Raw genomic sequence first — 27472 nt, forward strand, 5'->3', positions numbered from 1 at the left:
TTCTAACGTTTGGTGCATCTCACAGGGCAGACGTGCAGGGGGAGAAGCAGCTGTAGGCACAGCTTCCCGCCGTTCAGAATTTTTGCCGGCACACATCTTTCTGCCTGTATTAGTGTGTGGAATGATTTGGGGGAAAGGGAGCTCAGAGGTAAATGAAAACAGGGAAGAAAATCTGTGTTGACAGCCAAAATTCAAACCAGGAAATCATGTTGAAGGTCTGACCCATCTTACGTGCATTCTTCTTTGAATTACTGTCCAGCGACTCAGATGCACTGGATCCAGAAAGCGGGAAAGTGAAGGATGACAGGCTGCATTCACTCATCTACGAAGACAAAACAATGACTTTACAAAGTTGTAACAGTGATGATAGGCCTTCAATGCCACTTACTTCAGAACTCAATTATTTTAATGCATCTGGAGAGAAATACCTGTTATTAAGTAATACTGGCATTTGATAATTTGATAGGCATTTAAATGGCTTCGACTGATTTTTTTCTAAGAAAGAATTTGCATAATGATATAAATAAATTGAAGTGGAAAGGATGGATGAAATTGATTCCAATCTACTTCCAATCTACCTAAAGTTTTGGTGGATTTTCATAATCTCATTCGAGGTAATCCTCTCTAAATGTCAGCTGACACTGTACATAGATGGGGACTTACAAACAGTAGAACTGGGACCAGCTACAGGAAACCAGTGGCAACCATTAAGGGGCCAATAAGGGGTCTTTCAAGACAGGTTGATGAAAACAGGCTTCTGCCATCACAAGACAAGACTGAGGAGGGCTTGCCGAGAGACTTGAACCATGTTAATGCTGTACTTTCACACATGTGGAAGCATCTACAGTATACTGCTTGGTAAATGTTATAAAACACTTTAAAATATGTTATTTTGGTAGTCTTTCATAAATTAACTGGTATGAGATTATGGAAAAAGAATTATGTTAGAAAAGGAATTAAGTTTCTTTAAATTCTTACAAACTACTCGAGAGCTGTACCTTGCTTACCCGTCCACATTCGGCTCTTGCTCTTCCCTATGGCAAATTCTGCACCCCACTCGGCCAGGCTACCAGAGAGCCAGGCCTATGTCCGTGACCCTGGACAGACCCACAGCCTAAACTGTTCTTGAGTTCCCTTCGGCATGTGGACCGCATTCCCTTGATGAAGCCCCCAGCTACCCACCTGGCTGCTCTGAGAGGGCCTCCGCTCTGAATGGAACGGTCCAGCTTTGATTCTTCCTACTTCCAAGGTCACTGTCCCTAGGGAACACTGGGGGAGCAGTTGTTTTATGTAAACGTTTACATAAAATGCCACAGTCCTCTTCAGGAGCACATTTTACCCCTCAAAACTGAGTTTTTAAAAGGCTTATTCCTTTTGGAATTTCCATAGGCAAGGATACCCCCAAGTTTTGTAGAAAGAGGTTCTTTAAAACAAAACTAGTCAAAATAGTAACAATAAGCAGCAGCAGCAACATCAAATGTCTGTCTTACTACCTCTTAATTTACGTGGATACTCTTTCTCACAGGTAAGAAAATGAAAATCGGGCAATTATCTCAGAAAACATACTGATTTAGATCAGCTAAATGAACTAAATAACTCAGGTTTGAAAAAACAAAACAGAAACAATAAAACAACATGTTTTGCTCTCAATTGTAGACACACAGACACACACACGTAAATTCTCTATTGTTACTCTGTGCCCAAATAAACAACACCTAAATTAGCCATTGTGCTAGCAACACAAAACAAGGAATGAAGATGCTACACAGCCTCATGCAGAAGTAGCACGAGGAGGTGTGTAAGATGCTAGGTTTCTGCAGTCAGACACACTGTTTTCAATCAGACTCTGTGACTCACTAGCTGGATGACCTTAATAGATGACTAGCTCCATAAGTCTTTAGTCTTCATTTTTAAGATGGAGACCATTACAGGCTGTTGAGATGACATAATCCCAAATATAATGCTTATAACAATGTCCAGCGCAAAGCAGTACTTCCATAACTGCAGGGCACTGATATTATTATGCTCCTTCTGATAGGGATTACAAGAGATGTTTTATTGTGAAACATGTTGATGATGAATCAAATTCTGCAAGGTCAAAACTGGACATGCAATATCCCTAAGTTGTTTTGGTTTCTTTGTCACTTTGGGGTGGGGAGGAGAAACTTAATCAAACCCTTCCTGAACCTAGCATATTTCCAGCTTACATAACTGCAAAGTTAACAACTTCTATACCTTATTTAACTTGTATATTTATAACTGATTTACAACAAAGCTCTTATAAACTTCGAGTATCTATTATAAAAATTTTTCAAGTCAATTTTTCTGTTATAAAAGCAATTCTTCCTATATAGAAAGTTTCGAAAATAAAATGAAGAAGGAAAACCAAGGGTTCCATGGTTCCAATGATCACTTTGTAATTACCGTTAAAGGACTTATAAGATTTTATTTTACATGAATGTTTCTATACTGTAAATACAATGTTGTATCACATTCTCTGCTATGTTTTTTCATATTGATCAATATAATTTCCCTGACATGATTTTAAACAGATACACATGCCACGCACCTTTGCTCTATTTACTGGTCTGTATAGTTATGTCAACCTCCAATTTTTCTATGACAAATAACATTGCAGTGAACTTCATGTGTATCGTGAAGACTTTGTATACTGAAGATTATTTATCACAGAAATATGGTTTCTTACCTAGTATATTTTTCTTGAGAGAACATTTTAAATAAAGAGGAGTCACTGCTTTTTTTACTGTGAAAGCTCCATGTCCGCGTCCCCTGTTTTATATTATGGCACGCAATTATCGTTGACATTGGAATTTTACCTTCAGCAAAGCAGCAACAGCTTCCTGGGTGGCATTATGAACATCCTCTCCATTCACCATGAGTATCTGGTCTCCCTGCATCAGTCTTCCATCAGCATCTGCAATTCCTCCTTGGACAATGTCTGACACAAATACTCCACTGTCATTTCTGCAAACAGAATTTGAACTTGACTTTGACTTTCAACATTATTTTTCTCAATTGTAATGTGGTATTTATTTAATAAAGAGCTGACATTTTTTAACTAAAGTATTTACTCTATTTTTATGACTTCACAGGCTTTCTTATTTTCAAAGCAACACCGGGGCAATATTATTAGAATTTGTTTTTGTGGTAAATAATAGCTTATGTCTACACTATGAGTTCCTTAATTAATTTTATTTAAAAAATTGAAAAATGGAACTGCCTTATGACCCAGTGATTCCACTTTTGAGAATTTATTCGAAGACCCCTGGAACAGTAATTTCAAAGAATATATGCACCCCTGTGTTCATGGCAGCATTATTTACAATAGCCAAATTTTGGAAGCAGCCCAAGTGTCTACTAGAAGATGACTGGACAAAACAGCTGTAGTACATTTACACAATGGAATACTATTTCACTGTAAAAAAAGAAAGTTTTACCCTTCAGGACAGCATGGATGGACTTGGAGAACATTATGCTAAGTGAAAGAAGCCAGTCAAACGAAGATAAATATCACATGATTTCATTCATATGCAGGATCTAATGAACAAACTGAACTAACAAGCAAAACAGAGACAAATTCATACATAGAGAGCAGGCTGACAGATGTCAGGTGAGGGGGAGGCTGGAAAAATTGAGCAAAAAAAGAAATGAAACCTCACGGACATGAACAGCAGTATGATGACTGCTGGGGACCAAATGGTACATGAACTCAAAAAAATATAGCTTGTGTCTTGTAACATTTTCTAGGTTAAACATATCTTTCATAAGCATACTTATTTAACAATTATATACTGTGAGCAGAAGCGGCTTCTATTATACTCACCGTATGGATCACAGGATCACACAGCTACCAAATGGCAAAAATGAGACATAGGAGTCACTCCTTGGGAGCTAAATCTATTGTTCTTTCTATACCACAATGAAGCTTTAAATGCATATTGACCTATGCCTATCAAAATATGTTGCTATTACCATCAACATCATTATTAACATCATTGAAAATGAAGAACAAATGTGTATCTCAAGCTAAAACCATTTATCGGCCAGAATTTAAGTACCCCCTTTGCTCTACTACCTTTTCTTTTAAATCATTACAAATCTAACTTCCAATCAAGAGAGATTTATGCATAATGAAGAGATACTAATCTTGTTCTAATCTTTCATTTAAAAAAAACTATTAAATAAGCCAGCAACTTCTTGCTGAGACACAAAGGTAACTGTAATCAGCAATGTTCAGTGAAAGGTGAATTGCATCACTTGTTCTTGCCAAGGTGGCGACCTCAGGCCATTTCGCCATCTGATGGTCTGCTTCCCCATCTTTAGAAGAGAGGTGTTAGAACTTACTGCACTATATATCTGTTAATATTTCCTACACATATACATACTTAAAGTAGATTGGCACTGAATTTACGCATATTCACCAACCTACCACCCCTGCCTGTACCTTTACACTGTTCCCTTTCGATGGCCCGCTCCGTTCCAGCTGAGCCTTCTCCCTGGAATGTCCTCCACCCTCTTCCATAAACCATCATTTATCACTTTTAGCTTCAGCCTAGGCACCTCTTTTTAAAGAAGTTTTCCTAATCTACTTCCCTTAAAGAGGTTTATTTGGTCCATTTCTCCTCTGCTTCCATGGATCCTCACATACACTTCTGTTGCTCATCAAAAGGTCCCTTTGTTGCAAGAATATAGTTAATTCTCAGTTACCAAGCTGTGAGTTTTTGGAGGTTGGAAACCATGTTTTAGTTGCACTTAACTCTGCTCCCCAGAACCTAACATATTTCCTGGCACACAGCAGGTACTCAGGAGTGACAAATGGCTTTTTGTCTGGTGCCTTCAAAAGCCCTCAGAATACTAACTGCAAAAGTTCAAAATCAATGTCTTTTGATGTTTCACACCGAGTGGTCTGACAACAGCTATTTACAGAATACTAGCTGTTGATAAAGATTCTACTACAGCTAGGACTCTTGAAAAGACCTTAAATTCAATCATTTCCAACAGGTCACTGGACTTGCCCTTTTCAATCTTACCTTTTACCAACAATGCTCAACCCCAGGCCTTTCCCGGGTTTCTTCTGCAGCTCAACAGTGAGGGTGTCACACACGTCCTCCTCTTTGTATGGGGTCTCATCTCTGTAGAGTGTCAGGCGTACTCTTTGTGGCGTCTGTCTCAGGACATTTATCGCTTCATCATGTGTGGCCTTTCTCAAGTCAATTCCATTCACCTGTACGTAAATGGGATACAAGACCAGGTGAGTTAAGGAAAGGGAAGAAAAAAGGAAGCAAGGAAGGAGAGAGGGAGGGAGGGAGGGAGGAAAACAAACAAACAGTAAGACCCCCCCACCCCCATCACCTGGAGCAGTTTTTGTGCTGACTGTGAAGGTCAACCACACAGCATTTGTACCTCTAAAATCTGATCACCAGCCCAGAGTCTTCCATCTTTACACGCCGCTCCTTCTTCATAAACTTCATGGATAATAATGGCACCCTAAGGACCCAGACAAATCATACACATACTTTATTCCATTTTCCGTAGGAATGAAGAGCAGAAATGAGGCCAAAACACACTGCACTTTTACAGATAGTGATAAGGGTTATACAATCACTGGATCCACATGAGAGTCACATCAAAGTTCAAAGAAAAATATAATAATATCGTTTTTGCTAAAAAGGCTCACAGGAGCTTATACTTCTTTCTAATGATAGGGAGGCTTAAAAATTATGAAGTATATAAATCACACACATATATAATGAATACACATCATCTTTTGTATCACATATGAATGAAATGACAAAGCATTTTTGACATTTAGAAAATGTGCCTGCAATTTATCCATAGACTCCTCTCAATATGGCTCTAACTCAAACATATCAGGTCAGTGACAAGAAATTAAAGTACAGCAAGGACTAGTGAACTGATAGAAATATTCTGAAACTAAAGGCTGCAATCACAAGTTGTACAACAGAATCTTCTGTTTGTTTTCTTTTTTTTTCAACTGAATTTATTGGGGTGGCACTGGTTAATAAAATTATACAGGTTTCGGGTGTACATTTCAATCAAACATCATCTGTACACTGTATTGTGTGTTCATTACCCCGAGTCGACAGAAAATTATTTAGTCACACTTGGCTCACTCAAATTAAAAACACAAGTACCCACCTAGTTAAATATTTGCTCTGCAAGTTAAAATAACAAGAGTGGCACATTATTGCAAGCCGATCCCTGTCATTTAACAGACTGAGAGGAAGCCCCCGAGACGACCGTGGGTGTGCCCTCACCAGAAGTGTGTCGGACCCCCCGACGATGCTCAGGCCCAGCCCCGTCCGCCCTTTGGAGATCTCAATCGTAGTCTCGCAGCCTGGGATAATGGGGCAGGTGGTGGGGTCAGAAGCAAAGACTGCTGGTGTTGATGACCTGCTTGTACCTACAAACAAGTTAGAAAGAAACAAAACACAAATGAAATTGAGTAGAAGGCACAGACAGTAAACCTGCCACCTCCAGGAGTTGAAGTAGAAAAATGGGCCCAAGACTGGGACAAAGACTTCAAACTCACCTAATCTTTTAGTGATTAAACTATCAATCAAATACGACTAAATTCTCATTGTTAATTGACAGTGGCAGGCACAAAATTACCTGTTAAATTGTTTCTTGCACTATTTCTGTATTTTTTAAGTGGCTAGAGATAATATGTATACAGAAAAGAGGGCAGAAGAACTGAACTGAACCTCTAGTTTCACCGATATTCTACATTTCACCTGAGCCAAATAAACTTCTTATGAAATCACGATTTGTAAAGCTCAGAGTGAGATGTGCGGCAGGCCCCACAACACAGTCCGGGAAGACCACAAAACGCACAGAACATCAATGATTTTGTCACGAAGCCTGCCTTTGAGGGCTTCTCTGTCTCTGCGGTCCATTCCTTATTAGTGGAGAGCATCTCTTCTCATGTAGACAGATCTGAGCACTATGTAGCTGCACTTAACATCTGAGTTTACAATCAAGTGAGATCACTTGCAGTATCTTTCCTGTGTCTTATATGACGTCTTATGAACTCATATAACACATACTGGTACATATATGCTCAGAATTCAAGCAATCAGGATAGAGTATGAAAAACTGAGGCTAATGTAAGTTCACACCTCATTTTATTATAGTCTTCATATCCTACGACTTATGATATGCCAAGGAGCATACAGCACACAGCACATTTTGGGAAGCTGGGTACTTGGTAAAGCAGCTTTAGACAAGATGCTCTCTTTTTAGGAAATCAGAGACAGACTAGTTTCTTGCTCCTAAAGTGGTAAGAGTAGATGCAAGATATTTTCTTTTATGTTACATTTTTGTTTAGCTTTCCATATTTTTATAGACAATGCTATTTAGGGGTCAATATAAAATTAAAAATGAGAAAATTTCCATGAAAATTTTTTTAACAATTCAATGAAGTATCCACTCTTTCTGAATCACTTGCATCAGATATGTGCTACTTTAAGACTGTTTGTCCAACTATATTACAAATGTTTTAAACTGCTGTTTCCTTAAAAACCTGTCAAAATAACTGAATGTTACCAAAAGGGATCTTTTCCCCAACTTCAGAAAAAGTTAATGTGTTTAAATACCTTTCTTCAATGCTGCAAAGCTTGAAATTTATTGTTTTATGAAACAGTAGTGCAATTGTTCTTAAAAAATAACTGGAAGTAATAATTTGTGTCTCAACACACTAGAGTGGCACTGAAATGATATGAAAGAGTGGTGTCCCATTCACTTGACGAGACCCCCTGTTACATTCCAGGGACAGGATTCAGACTGACCACAAACACCCAGGGCAAGGACTAGCACTTTTAAGAGTCTCTTTTAGTACCAGGCACCTGCTGATTCCCCTGGTGAAGTGGTATCATCGTATCCATTTTCTACTGCATCCATTTAGAACACTAAGGCTTAGAAAAGTTAAATTACTTGCTCAGTGTTAAAAAAGAAATGTGCAAAATGTTTTTAAATCCTCAGTCGGATACCTGGAATCAAGGTACCGAGTTCCCTGACTGTGGCCTTTTAAAGACTGAGCTCCAGGCAGGAGCTGGCTCCCAGGTGAAGACCTGCTGTCGGGTCTGAGTGCGCGGGACGTGCAGGACTCACACGGCCAGTTCTTACCTCGGACGGGCTCTGGTTCTGGGGAGCCAGCTCGTGGGACCACTGCAGACTGGGAACTGTTCTTTTTTTCTTCATTGGTTGTACCAGCTGCTGAAGCAAGAGCCTGGGAATCTGGATTCTCAGAACGAATGGTAAGTTTCACTGTTGTCTTTGCTGTTTTCAGAAGGCTAATAAACTGGCAGGGGGTGAGTGTGGAGGGGAAACAATATTCAAAAGCAACTTAGTACACTTACGCAGATAAGCCACTATTATAGTTGGAATCTAAAACTACAACTGAGAGAGAAGTCAGAGGCAAATTCTGCCCTTGTCAAGACTTGAGGGGTCAAGGTAGAACTGTTACACTTTCTTTCTAGTTTCTCTACTTGCCTAATACCGATTAAGGCCATAGTTAACTTCCATTTGCAAGTCTAGTTCTCACTTGTCTTCCTTGTATCAGTATATGGACTTCAACTTTTTATATTTTCAGTTAGTTTCATCCATTTCTGTGGATCACTAAACCTTAGAATATACGAACATGGGGTATTTGCCCATATCCTGATTCTACAGAGAATCTGAAGCAGCTTAGCAAGCAATACACACAGTGGCTAGCCAGTTACGGGAACAAACATTCATAAAAATATTCCTTTGTCTTAAAACTAAGTTGACTTTTGTTCAGAAGTTTAAACTTTTCCTAAGGGAAAATGGAAGTGATAGGAAATGGTATTTATATAAATGTCCACTGAATATCAAATTTACCAGATAACAGAAAACAGCTCAACATTACCTTGACTGGAAAACAGAAAATAAAAATTAAAGAAATTTAGAATAATCCCTCTCTTCTGTAGGGTGTCTGTGTGATACAGCTACACGGCTGTAACTCCCTAGGCCAGCCACGCGGACACACACACACAGACACATGTCAGCCATGACCAAGGGCAGCTTCACAGCGCCGTTTGCATTTTTCCTTAACAGAAAAAGTACCTTTTCAACAGGATAGCCAACAACAACTTCATCATCTACAGCCAGGATCTGGTCTCCAACTCTGAGCCGTCCGTCCTGAAGAGAAACATGGAAGGTTTCAGTGTTTTGCAGAAGCACCTTTCTTCTCCACCACGGCTGGACATGAGAAAGGGGAAGCCTCACCTTGGCTGCCACGCCATGCTCTGTTAAACTCTTTACGATGACTCCGCTGAGAGTGTCCTCCTCACTGATAGCGATGCCCAAACCCCCTTGATCCTAGAGAAATAAAAACAAGTCCAGGCAGCAAATCTGAAACACTGAATTTACCCAAATGGAAATGTGGCCGTAAGTTCTGAAGTTCTGTATGTCATGCTCTTCCCAGGGACTAAGAAAGAAATTTAAACTATTCTGATGTCCTCTATTAAAAATCCTGTTTTTTTCTTATGCAAACTTTCACGTTTTAAATAGGAATAAATTATCCATCAAATATTCAAATACATGGTGAAGCAAAAGTAGGTTTATAGTTGTTCATATGGAAAATAATACAATAATAATAATACAAGAATAAACCGTGTTTTGCATACTCTTAATCGTAAACCTGCTTTTGCCCCACCCTGTATCTTCGCTCCTTCCATAGGCCTATTCTCTCTAATATCTTTAGCATATAGATCCAGCAACATATCTCTAGTACCTTTAGCAAAATATCCTACAAACAAAAAAGCATTCAGTAACTCAATGAACATACAATGTTTGAGACTTTAATTGGGTGTAACTGGCTAAGTCAATCAAAACCAAAGTATGCCCCTGCTTTCTCTCTGTGGCCCAGGCTTAGAAATACACACCGAGACGGGCTCCTCCTCCCCTCTGCACCTCTCTCTCTAGCAGCGAGGCTGCAATGACTGCTGCGTGCCCTGTCCTTTCGGGGCTCAGTAGGCTTCTCCAGGCATTTGTGTTTTGATCGGGTGCAGAATGAGAACACTCTCAACCCTGAGCCCAAAGACGTGCACTGGAAATCTGGCAAGGCTACGCAGCGGCATCTACTTTTATCAAAACCAAATGTTCAGTAATACTAGCTTTTACCTTTCTTTAATATTTAAGTTCATAAAATTAAATAGGGTTTTGAACATTTTTGTTCGGTTCGAGCTGGGATCCTCTTCTACCACGGTCTCCATGCAGGGAAATCTGAAGCAACAAGATAAAAGGGAGCCTCTGCATGTTTCCTCTGGACAGTCGACACGGCAGCCAAAGTTCGCCGTTGGGCGTTTCCGGTCACAACCAGGACGCCCGGGGAAGGCTTCACCAACACTGTGAAGAGTGCCAATGCTGGCTTTCCTGAGGCAGACTACTGCTGCTTGACGACTTTCAGACCGTCACTGCAACTCGCTCTCTTCCCAGGCAGTGAGTCGTGTGTATGAGACAAAGCTGCACTTTCAAGGCGATCAGAGCTTGGTTCTAACTTACTTCCTGCCTAGCTGTAGAAATTTGAACATGCCACTTAAATCTCTAAACCTCAATGTTCTTTTCTAAAGACAAGCCGAAAAAGGAATAGTACTACTTGCCCAACAGCAAGGTGGCTGTGAGGATCAAATGTATTAAGAAAGGGCTTGAAAAGTTCATGCATTATACAAGTGTTGTTATTATACATACATTCCTTCTGCTAATAATGCTACGGGACATACACAAATTGACTTCAGATAAATTCTTTAAACATGCCAGTATTTTGAAACCTGAAATCTGGTCTAGTAGTCAAAGAATCAGGCTTAATAAATAGGAAAGTCAATGTTCTACTACACTGACATAATCCCAATGCCAATGCTAAATGTTAATAATTTAGTTAACCACTATTTGGGATTTTCCACACTAAAGGTCTTTCCTATTGTTACAAAGATACTTTTGTTTGAATAAGTAATACTCTGTATCTACAATGATTGTACGTACTCAAGTCAGATCTGATTCTATTATTGTCTATTCACTTAAGTGTATTATTAGCTGGTTGTTTACCTAATACTCATTCTCACCTTACTGCCTTACACAAACTCACAGGTTTTCAGTAGAAAACCCAGCCCCCCTTCCCCTGCTGCCTCAAACAACATACATACTGTCCCCTCTCTCTTTGCCTACGTGTTTAGTGGTGGTGTTCAAACATGTTCACAAACCCTTTGATATTCTTCAAGAAGGATATCCATTTAAGAAGGGATTCCTGAGTGTGAGCTGGACTTGGCAACTTAATTGTAATAAATACAGTAGAGAAGGTAATGTGCCATTTCACAATGAAGTCAAAAAGGGCCTAAGAACTTCCTCTTTGCTCCTCTTGGATCACTCACTCAGAGAAAAGCCGGCTGCCGTGTCGTGAGGACACTCCAGCAGACTGTGCAGAGGAAATACGGCCTCTCACCAACAGTCATCGGAGTAACAATCACGACTGGATGTGGACCCTCCAGCCCCAGTCAAGCGTTCAGGCGACTTGCAGCCCTTGCTGGGAGTTTGCTGGCAACTGTACAAGGCAGTCTGAACCAGACCACCCAGCTAAACTGCTCTCAAATTCCTGACCTGCAGAAACTGTGAGAATAATAAATATCTATTGTTTTACGTTGCTAGTTCTGAGGTCACTTGTCATGCAGCAATAGCTAAATAGCTTCGAGGATGGTGTTTAAGTCAGCTGTACCATGTTATTCCGCACCAACAGTACTCAACTCAGTAGGTGTGTGATCTGAACTGGTCCGGTTAGGATGAACCTCCGGACTTTTGCTCAGAATTCTGGGACACTCTCTCCCTCAACCCCCAATTACATGTGGAATAAGTAGCACATGAGCCCAACCAGGGTTCACAACCATTCTAAAACTATGAGGAAGACCTGCCTTGGGATCTAGCTGACACAGTAAATGGCTGTGTGGGGACAGCAAAGGACGATTCTGATGACACGGCTGCGCTACAAGATCAACCCCCCAGAGCCCGTAAATGCCCTTCTTTAGGAGTGAGGGAGTATGTTTTTTGTTATTTGCAACAGGCAGAGTCACAAAAGGAATACAGTACATATTTACATGCATATATATGCCCTGATCCCACTCAGAATATTACAAAACAAGTATATACACATCTCCAGACAATTTATTGATATTGTCCGAGGCAGGATGACGTACAAATAAGGATGACAGGGTGGGAGCACGCAATTTCTTTTCTAGCTGCTCAACTTTGCACCTCACTTCTGCCACAGTACATTTAGTTCTTAATAAAAAAAGATCTGAGAAACATTGTTTTGAGCTAGTTATAAAAGCACCACCATAATGGGAATGTGAAACAAATTAAGGAAATATATTTATAAAGGAACAGTTGTATAATTAAAGAGCTAAAAATGAGTAAACAGGAATTAAAAGTCAAACTAAACTAAACATGCTACTCCATTATCAGGAGAACTACTTTGAAGTTGGAAGATATCCTAAATTCAGAAGAAGACAAACTTTTAATTGTATCTGAAGACTTTCACCACATAAAATTGAATGGATATGAAACATCTCTGGCAGTCATGTAAGTTTGTTACTTGCTTTTATGCATATGTACTTTCCTACTGCAAAATGAGCTAAAGATAAATCTTTAACCAAAGATATTCGTCTCTTAAATTGAACTAGCATTTCTGTCAACCACTGAGTATTCATTTATGAACACATACACATTATGAACTTTTTGTTTAAACTACTAGTTTCCCACTTAAAAAAAGAATTAAAAGAAAAAAAGAAGATCATCGACCTGTCAAGAGAGTTTCTAAGGAGTCAAAGTGGAACTCAGAATGACCTGTTACATTAGCTCCCTTTTGGAACAGTACAGGAACTATTCTCTCCTTCTCCACTCGCCTGTCTTGACATCTTTTCCCCTGTCCACACACTCTGTGTCAGTGGCCGTCATTCTTCCCTCACAGGTGCTTAGCATGAACTACAGTGTACCATACTATACAAGGTAATGGGAGAGAGAGTTTAAGAGTCACTTCTTTCAATATGCAATTTAGATGTACAGAAAGTATACCCACGTGGAAGTTCAGTATAAGAGAGACACTCTTGGGCATGCATGGTTAAATGACAAATAAGTGAAGACATCAATTATAAGCATTATATAGGCCAGAATATTGAAGAAATATTTCCAAATGAACAGAAGTAAGATCATGCTAGGTCTTGAGTCATGCAGGATTTATTTAAACTACACTAAAAAGAAAAAAAAAAGCAGAAGGGTGTTCCGATGTAAGCAAAGACAAGGAGGGATGAATTCTTAAAATAATCTCCATGGGCTCTTGATTCAAGTTTGTTGCAATGAGATAGAGGATCTAATAAGGGAACTGGGAACGCAACCCTGAAATCAGCAGTGGGAAGAGGAAGGTGATAATTAGCAGTGGAATGAGGGATTCTTGAATGCATAGACTTCTTGGTAGAAAAGAAAGAGGCTTTAATGACTTCTTTTCCCTCTACCTACAATACAAATGGCCCCTTGAGAAGGAATTCTCTTAAATGTATATGCAGGGTTATCTTAAAAAAAACAGTGAAGTCACAGTATTTTTTTCTCTTAAATGCTTAACAAGGTCTGACCATGTGCCAGGTGTTATACCAACCACTTTATAAAGAACTTGTTTAATACTTACAATTACCTATATCAAAGATCATATTATCATCTCCAATTTACAGGTGAGAAAACTGAAGAAAACATAGATCACACAACGTGTCAAGTATAGAAGGCCTGTCCAGAAAGTACCCAGCCATGTAATATGAAAAACAGAGACATTTACTGAAGCAGATATAAATACAAGAAACACTGTGTACAGGACAATGATGCTTCAGTTCCCTTCAAAGTAGGCACCTTGGGACCTCACACAGTTCTCCCAATTGTCATCATCTACCCCATCATATTTTCCTCAATCTCATCAAAACTCTGAAATCTCTTCCCTTTCAGAAGGTGATTTTAGTTTGGGAAAAGAAGTCAAAGGGCACCAAATCTGAGCTGCAGGGGGGCTGAGTCACCTGAGTGATTTGATGTTTTGCCAAAGAACCCTGCGTGAGACGTGCTGCATGAGCAGCCACGTTGTTGCGATGAAGCTGCCAGTCACCAGATGCCCATACCTGCGGCCTTCTGAATCATGTGAATAGTTTCCATGGAGCAATATTTAAGCTTAACATAAAATCTGATGCAGATTTGTTTTTCTACTTGCTCAGTCATTTAGAATGTGACAACCATACAGTACACGTGCTCGCTCAATGGCATCTGCTGCCCCTACCACCTAACACAGTGAAGTAGTCATTGTTCATACAGGCACCTTCCAGTCTGCTCTCTTTGGCTGCCAGGTTACATCTATGTTGTGCAAACTGTTTTCATTACATTAACAATGGCTGGACTTTTTCTGGACAGCCCTTATATACTTGATGGAGACCAGATGCAACCCTGACAGCCGGCTGCTAAATCTCAGGTGTTGTGGCATCACGCTGCACTGCCTCACAGCTGGAGAGTGGCCGCATTTTATGGGAATACCCTCCTACCCTCATCCCATCTCCTTGCTGACTCTTACCCCTCTGCACTTCACTGATCTTTCTGCTCCTCCTCTCATTCATCCTGTCCACCTGCAGACCAGCATGAGCCTACAGCACCTGAAAGCATTTACAGGTCTCTTTTCATCAAACCACATCTTTAAAGCCATCATTTGAACCTAAGGTTCAATAGCAAATACCTTATTGGTATCTATCAGTGAAAGTTCTAGTAATGTGAGCTTTTGGTTTTATGAAGGAAAAGGACTATAACTTCTCTTTCTTTATTCTTTACTTTTTCCCCACTGTAGATCCTTGGCAAATAAATCAAAAGAGGGACCATGAAATTTCAGACCTTGGGCTACCATAAAGGAGGAAAAGTGGGGTCCCTGCTAAAATATCAGTTAGCAGAGTGGTTCTGACATGTTAGCATTCACTGGAATATTGAAACACAGAGTGGGGGACCCACCTCAGAGTTATTCATTCAGTAGGTCTGAGTGGCCCCAAACAACTGCATTTCTAACCAGATCCCAGGTCATACTGACGCTGCTGGTCCAGAGACCACACTTTTGAGAACCAGTGGATTAGAACAGTGCTGTGAGGGAACTCATCATTTCATTCTAATTCAAGGCAGATTTACCTTGGGAAGCTCCAGGTGTTGCACATTTTTAAATGAACTCAGGTCCACAGCTGCCTCAGAAGTTGCAACGCTTGGTTCAGCCTGACAGAGAGAAAGAAATGGCAAAAACAGCAAGTAAGTGTTATGCATTTTTGTTTGTTTAAATACAGTGGCCACTTACTCACACTTATTTCATATATTGGGATTCATTATTACTATTTTAACATTTTATTACATTTAGGAACAGTATATTCTCTTCAAAATACTAGTGAGGTGTGATTAGACAACAATTATTTTAGAGTACAATATGGTTTTCAAACTGCCTGGACTGACTCTGTAATGCAATCTACTAGCAATCCAGCCACCAAACAGTGAAATTCATTGACACATAGAACACCGAGGTGCCATTTTCTTTTTCTTTTTTTTTTTTACTATGTTAGTCATGAAGTGATTTTAGAGGCTATTAAATGTTTTCTCTAAAAATTACTAGAATACTCCATTTCATTAAGAGATATATTTGGTACAATCCATATGAAAATAAAATTTTCTCCTTTACAATCATGAAAAACCACTTCACTCAGTTCACCATTACAAGCAATGACTCAGTTCCCAGGATGAGACGACAAGTCACACCTCTATCTCATATATTAGACAAAGCCTCAGGTTTATATGCTTATTTAGGGAACAGTGTTTCCTTTCCTATACCTTCTCCCATCGATAGTCATCATGGCTCTTCTAATTTTCAACTTTCCTCTTTCTATTATATCCTTCTAGTCATCTGAAACACACATCCGAAGCTTAACAAATAAGAACAGAACTTCCACCAAAAAGCTCTGAATTTTCTGTGTCACCCTGTAGCCATTGCCTTCTTTTTCTAACTCCCTACCCATATTTTGCTTTCTCAGGAATCACTAATAATTTCCTAGCTAACAAGTTCAATGGACTTTCTTTATTCATCTTCTTATTGGACCTCTTTGCGGTATTCAAAGTTGCAGGATATCCTCTTCCTGAAATGTGCTCTCATCAGCTGCCATGCAACATGTCTGTCTGGTTCAACTTCATCATCTCTGACCACCCTGTGTGAGCCTTCTTCCTTGTGCTGATAACACATAATCCTGTCCTTGGCCCTCCTCTCTCTAAATGTTCTCTACAGATAAGAACCTCAGTTTTCATGCCAAATCTGCACCTAAGGTAATCCATCTCTAAACACTACACCAAATGTATACTGTACTTCAATCTTAAGTTGCCTCAAACACATGGGTTCTTTTTTTTATAAATATTTGTTCTTCCTCTATTTTAAAAAAAATTTTAGTAAATGTCAGGCATCCATCAAGTCACCAAGTCAGACACCTGGAGGCCTTGTACATCTTATCTGTTTCATTCACAAGTCTGTCCCCTGCCCAAAGAAAAGGACCTATAAAAGGCAATATATATATATATATATATATATATATATGTATATATATATATATATGTATATGTATATATATGTATATATATATACACACATACATACACACCCAATAAATATTTGTTGGATAAATAAATTCTCAGCCATTCATCTTTCCCCAATGAGTACATTTAGTTGTGGACGAAGTATCTAGCTAGTTTCTTTCTTAGTCATATGATGTATATGAGGTAACCCTTCCCTTTTTTTTTTTTTACATTAGTTCAGGACCTTGTTATCTTTCTTCTGAACTACTCTGATAATTTTCTTACTCCCTTTAACTTCTTTACTACAACCTCTGATTTTTCTCTGCACCACTTCCAAAGAAGTTTTAAAAAATACAATTTTCATTCTTTGAGTACCTAATGACATGGCCTCAAAGACAAAGTCTTCATCACATCCCATAGTCTGACCCTCCCTCCCTCTCTTCTCAGTGACCCTTCCTCACCAGCTCCCACTCCCTGCCTCTCACTATTCAGTGTGCCCCGCAGTGTCCAACGGTCTTGCATCTGCCAGAGCTTCTACACCACTGCTCAATCCACTGCATCTTCTTGCAATGTTTTTGCCCCCAAGTCTTCTCCTTCCAACCTACAAGTAACCTCCTCTCTAAAGTCTTATTCTCACTCTCTCTCCAGGGGTGGGATTGACACCTCCTCTTCTACCTTCATTATTCTCTTTGTAAACTCTACTACTGGCCTTCATGTAAGTGGTGAGCTGACTTGCTCAGTGCTTCTTGTACTAGGCTACAAACTTCATGGGGCCGAGGCTACGACTTACTTATCTTTGATCGCCTGGAAGGGTTTTATACTTGTTGAATTAATAAGTGGTATATCAATTCAATCTTCCCAGAGAAGCAAACACGTGCTACATACCTCCTTATTTTGAAGATTCTCTGAGGTAGAAGACAAAGCTTCTATTGTATTTCCAGGACATACAGCCATCTGACTCACTGCATCTTTATTTCTAAGGGAAAATACAATGACCTGTCATATCACAACGATTCACATTATTTTCAATCTTTTACTTTGAGATTCAAAAGGATTACTAGAGAAAATTCTGTAATTCCAAAGACCTGGAACTATAACACTAACACATTTATAAATGTTTTATTTTTATTCAAAAGAACTCAGAATTGAAAGGCTAATACAATGTATTTAGTAAATCAGAAAAAGAAAATGCTCACCTGATAAAAATTATTTTTACTTTAGAAGGGGCACATTTAATGATTGATGAAGCATTCTGATGACTTCTTCCATATAAAATTTGACCATTGATCTATGAGAAATAAACATCATTAATTGAACTTGTAATTTTAATTTTGTGAATTTTTATCATCCTAGCTAGCTCATTAAAGGGATATTTATTCCTTTATATATATATATTATATATATATATATATATATATATATAAAAAGTTTATATATACACATGTATAATCTCTTTCCCAGAACATGAACCTGACTTTGAAAAAGCTCATTTTAAAAGCCAACATTAAAATGATATCATACAGTCTGCTCTTCCTGGACTAAAGAGGCAGTACCTGGACTGACTGTAGGAGAACAGAGAGTGAATTTCTTGGCAGGCATTGGGCTTCAGCACACTTTGAATAAAGCAAGGGCTCTGCGGAAGCCCTGTGACCTGCACGGAGCATCCTGAGAAGTCCCCTACTGTCATAGTTTCTAGTTAGTCTCAAAACTCAAGCCCTGGGCATAGGCCACTGGGAGAAGCAGTGCTCACAGACCCAGGATTTGGGCAGCACATTGTGCCTGATGGAAACTGTCAGTCTTCTACTTATTCAGTTACTGCTGACTGAGCCATCAGAAATACACAAAGTAAGGGAAGAGTATGAAGGCAATATAAAAATATGTGGATCCCAGCCTACAGGAAGCAAGGACAAACAAAACAGGCAAATGCAATGCTAAACACTATAAAGTATGATCCACAAATTTATTTTGTTTGGAAGGTTAAGTTACTGTTTTAGTTATTTAGCCTTAACCTTGACCCCAATGCACCCAACATCCATCACTCTACCATTAGGAATTCAACTTCCAGAATGTCTAATGGGTTAGTCTCATTACTGAGGAATGATCGGTCATTTGGCTTTTCAAAAGCTCCTAATAAATGCAGCACACACAAAAAGGTTTTTTGAAGTGTAATCTTTATTACTGTCTTGAGGCAAAAATTGTTTCTGGTGCTACGCAGTCATGACCTTTAAATGGAAGTTAATGGGAACATGGACTTTACTTAGCAGAGATGTGGTTTAGTGCTAAATTTGCTGTAATGTGTCTATTTTATTAGGCAAGCGATAGTTTTCTCCCTCACCATATGAGGCCCAGGTGAATTTTCTAGAAACTTCTGATTCCATTGCACCGATTCCACAAAAGTAAGTTCAGCGTTTTCCATAGGAAATTACCTCTAGAAGCTCATCTGCAATCTGTAATCGACCATCTTTCCCAGCTGCTCCATTTGGATCAATCCCCACTATAAAGACACTCATTCTGGATCGGTCTTTGTTCCCAGCAAGACTGAGACCCAAACCACTTCGACCTTTCTCCAGTTCAATCATATGCAGCTCGCCTGTGAGAGTTCCATAACGTTCTCTGATATTTTCTGCACACAACAACAACAACAACACAACATTATAGGTGTTGAGAGTTAATTCACAGTCAAATACTTTACTACAGAAGGCTACTTAGAATAGCCTCAAAAGGGCATCGTTTGTACCAGAATAATGCTTGGTGGTTAAGAAAGGCTAAACACGGCCACCAGGACCCAAGACCAGTTTCCTGGAAATCCCACACTCTGAGGCATTTCTTCCCACCTTGCTGCAGAGAGTACAGTATCTGAGCAGTTGGTTTACCTAGCATGAATAGGTCCAAGAGTGATTCACAGTAACAGACTCAGACTATGATTAAAATAGAAACTTAACATTTGCAGAGGAAACAAAAGTCCAGAATATTCATCTCCATTGGTCAGCAGAAACCTTTCTCCCACAGGAAAACCTGCAATGTGTGTCATATCATGATGGGCATGGCCCAACATATTTCCAGAGAAAAGGGAATGAAATTTGTTATTGTAGAGAGTCATCAAGCCAGGACTTATCAATGTACCTGTCCCAGCTTTTGGACACACATCCTAAGTAGATGAGACCACTCCTATCTCCCATTCTCCAAATTCCAAATGCAGGTGCCCTGTGTCACAAGCCCAAATGAGGAAGCAGCCAGTAGCAACACTAACTGCCAGGCGTGTGGCAGAGCCGTCATCAGGCCCAGCCCACTGAGCCCATGTACCACAGTCCCATGGGCAGATTAATAATGAACTGTTTCTCAAGCCATTCAGTTCTGGGGTAGCTTGTGATATGACAATAGTTAACAAACATTCCATTCAATGGTTTCCTCGGAGTATATTCCAGCCACTTTGGCGGACGAGCAATATACGCTAATTTCACTGGCAATAGACTGAACTATCAGTTTTACAAATCATCTCTTAGAAAATGTTACTGTATGGCTGATACCATGTATTCTCTCTTGATTCTTAACTCGATCAATTTCATACACTGCTGTTTCCTGCCATTTCCTGAACCCTTCTAGAATCTAGCAACACAACTTTTACATTCTGTACTTCTAAACAGCATATGCCATAGATTTCTTAAGGGAAATAATTATATTTTTAAAATGAAACTTTGTAAAGGACTAACACATTCATAACTCTTGGGTGCATTTTTACTATTTCCCTGTAAAATGGTTTCTTTCCTCAGAAAACGGAGACACCTCAGTCATCCTAGAAACAGCTGCCATTGAACATTTCCCGGGCATCAGGAGTGGTGCTCAGCACTCCTGAGACATTATCTAATTCACTGTGAGCAACTGGAGATAAAAACCGCACTTTAAAAAGAGGAATAAACCATGAAGCTAAAACGTAGAGGTGGTTAAACAATCTGTCAAATGCCCACAGACTTTATTTCAACAACTGTACCGCATTACCCTCCTAGCAGAGAGAGCAGCCATTTCAAGGCACAGCATCTGCGACAATCGGAGGAACCTGAGGCCTAGAGAGGGGCGATGACTTGTTGAAGACCATGCACGGCCGTTGGTCCGGGAACAGCTTCTGAGAGAGCGCCCTGTTCGAATTCTCATATAAATGGCAGAGGGAGCTTTGACAGAAATGTGGACTTGAATAAAAAAAGGAGGAGTATGACTTCATGCCTTGGGAACGCATGCTATATTCAAGAAAAAACAAACAGTATTTTTTTTCCACACAAAACTGAAGTATTTATAACTAAAGCTGAAACATCCCTTTTCATTTAGGGCATAAGCCTTGAGAACCACAGAGCTCTTTTAGTACTTGTTACAATTAAATGCATTACAAAACAGCAACTTACTCCAGCTATACCCAAACTCATCCTCTTTGTCCACTTCTGAGACTTTGCTCGCAGATGGCGGGGCTTGGTCACTGCTCATCTCAGCAAACGCTGGAGGAGGGGGTGGAGGCACACTGCGCGATGGAGCCTTTGCTGGCTCTGTTTCCGACTGACTGGGTGCCTGTGGGGACAGGAGGAATGCAGTGGGCATGTGCAGCTTAAGGAGAAAAACATTAAGGAAAACAAGAGAAGAATGTTGAAAACAAAAAAACTGGCTTTAAAATATCTGACACATACATAATAGGAAATATAAATACATAATGGGAAATATAAATAAAGTGGTAGATAGGATTCAGGTCAAGTTTACAAAGCCAAAGTGGGATGTTCAAAAACATTACATTATTATTTGGTATTTTAAAGTGATGAACTGTTCAATTTTAAGGCTTAAATCACTTAAGATAAAAAAGTACACAAACTTCCCCCTTTGGAAAATTTTATTCACAATTTATCATAAATGTCCAGGGCTCTGGGCAAGATTTGGGAGGGGTCTAGAAAAGGCTTCCAAGAAACTAGAAAAAAATAAAGATGCTAATCAAACAGCCAAAGATGTTCAAAGCTTGATAGCAAGACTGTACATAAATAATTTTTTATTGCTACCTGAATCCTCTCTCCAAATGACTGTGTCAACAAATCCACGAAAACAAACATCACACGCGCATGTTCCTCTCCCTGGGAGCTAGCTTGTCAGCAGAGGGCACACAGACTTGGGTCTGAGGGGCTCATTTTAAGAGACAACACCATTGTTCCCTTGCCAAGGTAGCTTGCAAGGTCAAGGAGAAACATGGGCAAGTATTTCACATAAATCCAAAGTATGGTATACTTGCTATCACAGGTCCTAATCTAAAAAAGGACTTGGCTTCATCAAGTTATAGAGTATCAAAATGAATATTAGAATTTAAAAGGATCTTAGGTAATTGAGTTCACTTTGCAGATTAATCACCCAAGACCATGAAAAGTCAAAGGTTTTGTTCAAAATCACACAGTGGTACATTCTTTTTGCTTAATTCTTAACCCAATCTAATGCACTTCCCATTATACCAGGTCATCTCCCCAAATTTCCACAGTGAGACAGCACCTGGTTCAAGAGTCAGAGACACCCAGCTGAAGTTCGTACCTGGGCATGGCAGTGTCCCTGAGGCCTGGAGCCTAGGTTTTTCTACCTTCTTTAGTTCATATTTCATCCTATGTGAAAATCCCTCTAATACACTTTATTTGATATGTGTATGTTTGGGAAAAACACAAATTAAAAACAAAAAACCTCTTACAGAACACACTAAAGGATAGGCAAGCACAAATACCCGGAGATCATTAAGTGGTATTGAGAATCAGAATACCACAAAATATACCAAATACTAAAACTACATGGCACTGAGTGTGATCTTTCTTTGATGACTCAGAAAGCACTTTGGGATTGTAAGTTACTCCACAATAATCATAATAAACAAGATTTACTATTTTACTGGCAAAGCACAGGAAAGATGAATAATACTTACAGGACAACAGATTTTCAAGTTACAAAATGTACTGTATTAAAATGTTCAGCTTATACACCACCGGTCAGACAGACAGGGATTGCTAGTATAAACTGCACCCTTGGTATCTTCCCAGATGCTGGGCCATGACACTCTCAAATTAACAGCGTGCAAATGAGAAACGGACAAATGAGACTCATCTGACAGACGAAGGTTCATTAAACATACCAAGTTGGGGGGTATATAATTAAAATTTTTCTGGTTAAAATAAAAAAACTACTTCTCTGGAACAAAAAATGTTAATAGGCATGAATTAAGCCCATTTCACTTTGAAAAATTAGAACAAAAATCTAATTTAAACCTCATAATTTTAATAAATTTATGGGTACAAATTTTTAGGTATTACTTGCTGCCTAACTTTTCTGAGCAAGTATTTCCCTTAACAAACAAACAAACAAACAAATAAAACCTACGGTGAACAAACTGTTCAGGATCTCATGTTTTTACAAGGTGAGCAAACAAAAATGGTGCCCTAACATAGCTCATGAATTGTAAAATGAATACAACTCTAAATACATTTACTAAAGGCAATGAGGCATTCCATTTTACTACCCCTACTCATTCTGAGATGATATAATTGGCTTGTTGCTGACACTTCTTAAAATTTGTTAATAAAAGTACAACTCTTTAACAAAGATCGTTCAGTGTTCATTGGCAACAATGTAAAGTGCACTTGAAACCACGCCATGCCATCTACGCACACAGCCTGATGCACACACACAGCACACTGTATAACACACCACTTACTCATGGAAACTTCTCATTCAGACAAACCTTAAATGGTGTGGGAGCAAAAGGGTTAGTTGGGGAACAACGGAGGATAACTCTACTTGAATTCTGTAATTCCTATAGTAACAGAAAATATATTCCTTCAGATACATTATCTTTGGTTTTCTTCATTACAATAACATGAAATTCCAATGAATATTCATAAAATGCTTCCTGGAAGAAATTATTCACAGCTTTCTTCCTTTTCATGATCAAATTATAGTATGTTAGTTCTCGTTAGTTTTTGTTTCAGTTTTGGACTTACAACTGCGGCAGAACAGGAGGACACCCAAGCGCATGTGCAGCAGGTCTCCACGGGCAGCAGTGGCCCCATGGCTCCCGACTGAGGCACCCCATGGACACAGCGCATGAATATTCAAGGAACTCTTGTCAATGCATGACTTTCCGTGTTGTGATCAACTCACACTGGGGATTTTAGGGCAACCTTGTATAAGTCTATTCAAGATTTAAACCATTACAAGGTTTTTTTAAAAGTTCCGTGTGACAGTATTTCATATATTTGGCAACTAGCAAAAACTTAAATATCAGAACATTTAACTCACACCAAAACACAGAAAAGGCACTGCACTCACCATTCTCCCTTACCCTTCAGAAGGACCATCTAATTTCAGCTACAAAAAGGAGTATGCTCTGGCAAGAAAACATACTGAAGAAAGGATTGACACGCCCACTCCAAACACACAGTTTGCTTTTTTCTGCCCCAATTTAGTAAACAGTGAACTGGGACAAGGCACGACAGTAACAAAGAACAAAACATTTTCAAAAGGCAACGGCAAGACAATGGGCATTATCCAACCTTGTCGGAGTTGAACTGCAGAGAGTCAGCAAATGGGTTAGTGCTGCTGAAGCTGAACTTAGGGTAAAGGTTGTGCGGCAAGGAAGGCAAGGGGGGTTTCTAAAAAGAAACACAACAGGCGCTAAGCGCAAAGAAATGTATTCCAGACAACTCAGTTTTAAGAACAAAGTACTTACTGATTTCAGTAACTGCAGAAAACTAGATCCCGTCAGACTGTCAGATCTACTATCAGTAACACCATCAGTCTGAAACAATGTTTACCTCTAGCGACCTGAATCTGCACTTCTATCTAAAGCTGGCCACCAACCGCACAGGAAACGCGTCTGACACATGGGTTCCTGAATTCCTTCACTCCCACTAAGTGTCTTCACTGGGAGACCGATGCATGTGTATCTGTCTACTTTATATACTAACATATATATTATGCAGATCGGTAAACATGTTTCTAACTAAAATCAAGTTTTTAAAATGTACATTTAAAAGCAAATTATGCAGGGTTTTTTTTTTTTTTTTTTTTGGTAAAACAAAGAATGGTGTATTTGTTTCAGAATGCAAATTAAACACTTGTCTGCTAATTCACTGGTAATCTTCATTAGTCTTTTATTTTGTTTTCCAGTAAGGAAATTTTCATACTTTGACTAGATATAAAGCTTGCTTTAAGTCAAAAAATTTTTAGTTAAAAATAATAATTTTTAAAAAGTGAATCACTGTACAGTGATGTTTCTAGTTCTGCCCACTTTTTAAAGTAGAAATATTATATATACATATATTTAAAATTCGCTATAAAACTCCCCACACCCTTCTATGTTGGGGAATTGATGGGGTTCTGAAGGACGCTTGCAGCCCTACCCCAGAGTGTCTCTCACAGGTGCTGGGGCTCACCTGTGCGGGACACACAGAGCGAGGACTACGGGGTTTGATTGGAATCATTAAAGGCCGGGTGACTGCCAGACAGAATTTAACATTTTCATAGTTTAAGGGAAAGGAAAGTAATTTCCTTACCACAATAAATTCTCCTTCTCTTCATACCCACTATCTTTTTCTTTCATTGACTACATCTTTCAAGGGAAAATGCAGACATTTAAAATTCATTTTGGCTCCAATTAAATGTTTGTGTTACTTCTCTCTATAAAAAAATCTCTACTGGCAAGCATGGAGAGTGGAGAGACTGTCACGTGACACCACCCCGCCTGGGAGAGCACTCTGCAAAGACCACCCTCACTCGGTACGCCTGCGCTGAAGTTCACGCCACACAGCCCTTTCAATCTGCTCTGCTGCAGTGTTTTTCCTACAGACAGAGGACAGAAAAAAGAAATGGGCACAATGACATTTCTGTGCGTCTCAACGCTCGCTCTGCTTTTCAGTTTAAAATGTCAACTCCTGCTTTACAAAAAAGAAGATCACAAATGTCAAGGAATGTGACCAGACAGTACGATGGAAGAAATGACTAGGCAGAGATTAAAAACTTATCCTAGGCGCAAAATAAAAAGTCAGTGCCACGGATGGTAGAGATTATTTCTAATTCTCACACGAGGAAGTTTTTGGTTTTACAGTTCCTTTATAATTCTGTAGAATAATATAAAATAAAACCATAATGTCAAGAAATAAAATATTTAAAGAGAGCTCTAGTTTTTTGCTTGCCTGCCTTCCTCCATTCCTATTTTTTATTTTAATTTGCAGCTCTTATAGGATTAGAATTTGGCCCTGAGAACAGAATATAACAGCACAGAATGAATGCAGCAAGGGAAGTGGTGGATCACTATTATTAAAGAAAGGTTTATGGAAAGAGACTACATTTCTTATTAAAAAATCAATGATGAAACTTCTGTTTATAGTTCCAAGGGCTGATAAAAATAGAAATGTTATTAAATAAGAAGCAGTACAGGGAAGACAAAAACATTCTCTGGCCCATATTAATAGGGCCCGCCCTTCCCTACAACGATGTAGTCAGACTAAGTTCTGGAAAGTGTCACACTGGTGGAATTATCAGGACTAGCTCTGGAAAGTTCTGAATCTTGAACAGCCTAAGAGCTTATGTATAAGTTTTTCTTAAAGCTTTATTATATCCACAAACAAAACATTTACCACTAAGAAACTTAGTTATTTGTAATTTTTCCTTTAGATTATAGTAGATTCAATTTATTTTCATAGGGAAGTAAATCATTGAATACCAAGCACTTCTCATTTTAAATGCAAAATTAATTATAATTTCCTAAAGCAAAATGCATATGTAGAGAAAGAAAAAAAAATTCCCATACCCATCTTAGGTTCTCAGCTGGATCTCTGTAATAAGAAACAGATTAACGAGAGAAAAGTGTACATATTGATTTAATATAAGTTTTATGTGACATGGGGCCTTCATAAGGAAATAAAGACCAGGAGAAATGGTTAAACCCGAGTGCTGTTACACGAGACTGCATGAACAGCTGGCAGTCGTGGGAAGTATCACGAGACATTGAATATGGACTTAGAGGAGTGCACTGGGGGACTCTGCACAGTCTGTCCACTGGCTCGCCTCAGCATCCCTTCCCCTCTTCTCCAGGGATGGGAAGGGCGCATCTCACAGGACGACCTGGCAACCTGCTTCAGCGTGGAAGGGGAGGTCAGAGTCATGGAAGCACCTGTCCTTTCCCAAATTCCGTTAGCTTAAAATATTCCATATCCAACATGCCATACTTTGGGGGGGCATGTCCTGAAACCTTGCTTGAGTAACACTTATCCTGGAATAATTGGTACAAAATCAGGCATCATTATAACTCATAATAAAATAGGAGTATTTTCCAGGTGCACACACACAAAAAAAAAAACCACAAAACCTTCCCAGCTCATTAGAAAATGTGACTGGCACTGAAATAAATATTTGTAGTTTAAGTTTTTTAAAAAGTAGTATTGAGAAGCCTTATTCAGCAATTTATATCATCCTAAACATTATAAAAGTTTGAAACAAAAAATAAAAGGAAAAAGAAATATGCAAAACCCACCCACACAAAAAATAGCTTTAACTTAAACAACCGTTTACCCACACTATCATGCTGTGTCTATGTTTAACACAACAAATGGAAACAAATGCAGAAAGATTTATAGTTATTTAAACAAACTGAACAGCATCTGAAAAGAATGCAGCATGATGCAGCCCCACCATTTGGCAGATTTTCTCATCTGAATGAATAATTATTACCTAACAATAAACAACTGAATGATTAAAAACTGCAGATGTGAAGATAAATGCTTACATTAAGAACAGCTAAATTCATTTCTTACAGTAA

General features: G+C 39.1%; 1 protein-coding gene across 7 annotated transcripts in view; it reads right to left on the reverse strand.

The window, feature by feature from the left end:
* MPDZ (multiple PDZ domain crumbs cell polarity complex component) overlaps positions 1-27472 on the reverse strand; it is a 159710-nt gene that overhangs the window by 7432 nt on the left and 124806 nt on the right. For 6 of the 7 annotated variants that reach the window (XM_053656298.1, XM_053656300.1, XM_053656299.1 and 3 more), the window contains 14 exons: positions 21051-21210; positions 19083-19279; positions 17853-17944; positions 17542-17632; positions 15244-15324; positions 9289-9381; positions 9127-9201; positions 8167-8341; positions 6300-6445; positions 5425-5508; positions 5052-5245; positions 2838-2985; positions 1183-1269; positions 232-322 (listed from right to left, as the gene is read on the reverse strand). In XM_053656298.1, coding sequence (XP_053512273.1) covers positions 232-322; positions 1183-1269; positions 2838-2985; positions 5052-5245; positions 5425-5508; positions 6300-6445; positions 8167-8341; positions 9127-9201; positions 9289-9381; positions 15244-15324; positions 17542-17632; positions 17853-17944; positions 19083-19279; positions 21051-21210 — 1714 coding nt within the window. Of the gene's footprint in view, positions 1-231; positions 323-1182; positions 1270-2837; positions 2986-5051; positions 5246-5424; positions 5509-6299; positions 6446-8166; positions 8342-9126; positions 9202-9288; positions 9382-15243; positions 15325-17541; positions 17633-17852; positions 17945-19082; positions 19280-21050; positions 21211-24206; positions 24306-27472 lie in introns of all 7 variants that reach the window. The other variant, XM_053656301.1, reaches the window with a different exon arrangement.

The sequence above is a fragment of the Artibeus jamaicensis genome, unplaced genomic scaffold, assembly GCF_021234435.1.
Source record: "Artibeus jamaicensis isolate MK-2021 breed Jamaican fruit bat unplaced genomic scaffold, CSHL_Jam_final scaffold_1964, whole genome shotgun sequence".
Taxonomy (NCBI): domain Eukaryota; kingdom Metazoa; phylum Chordata; class Mammalia; order Chiroptera; family Phyllostomidae; genus Artibeus; species Artibeus jamaicensis.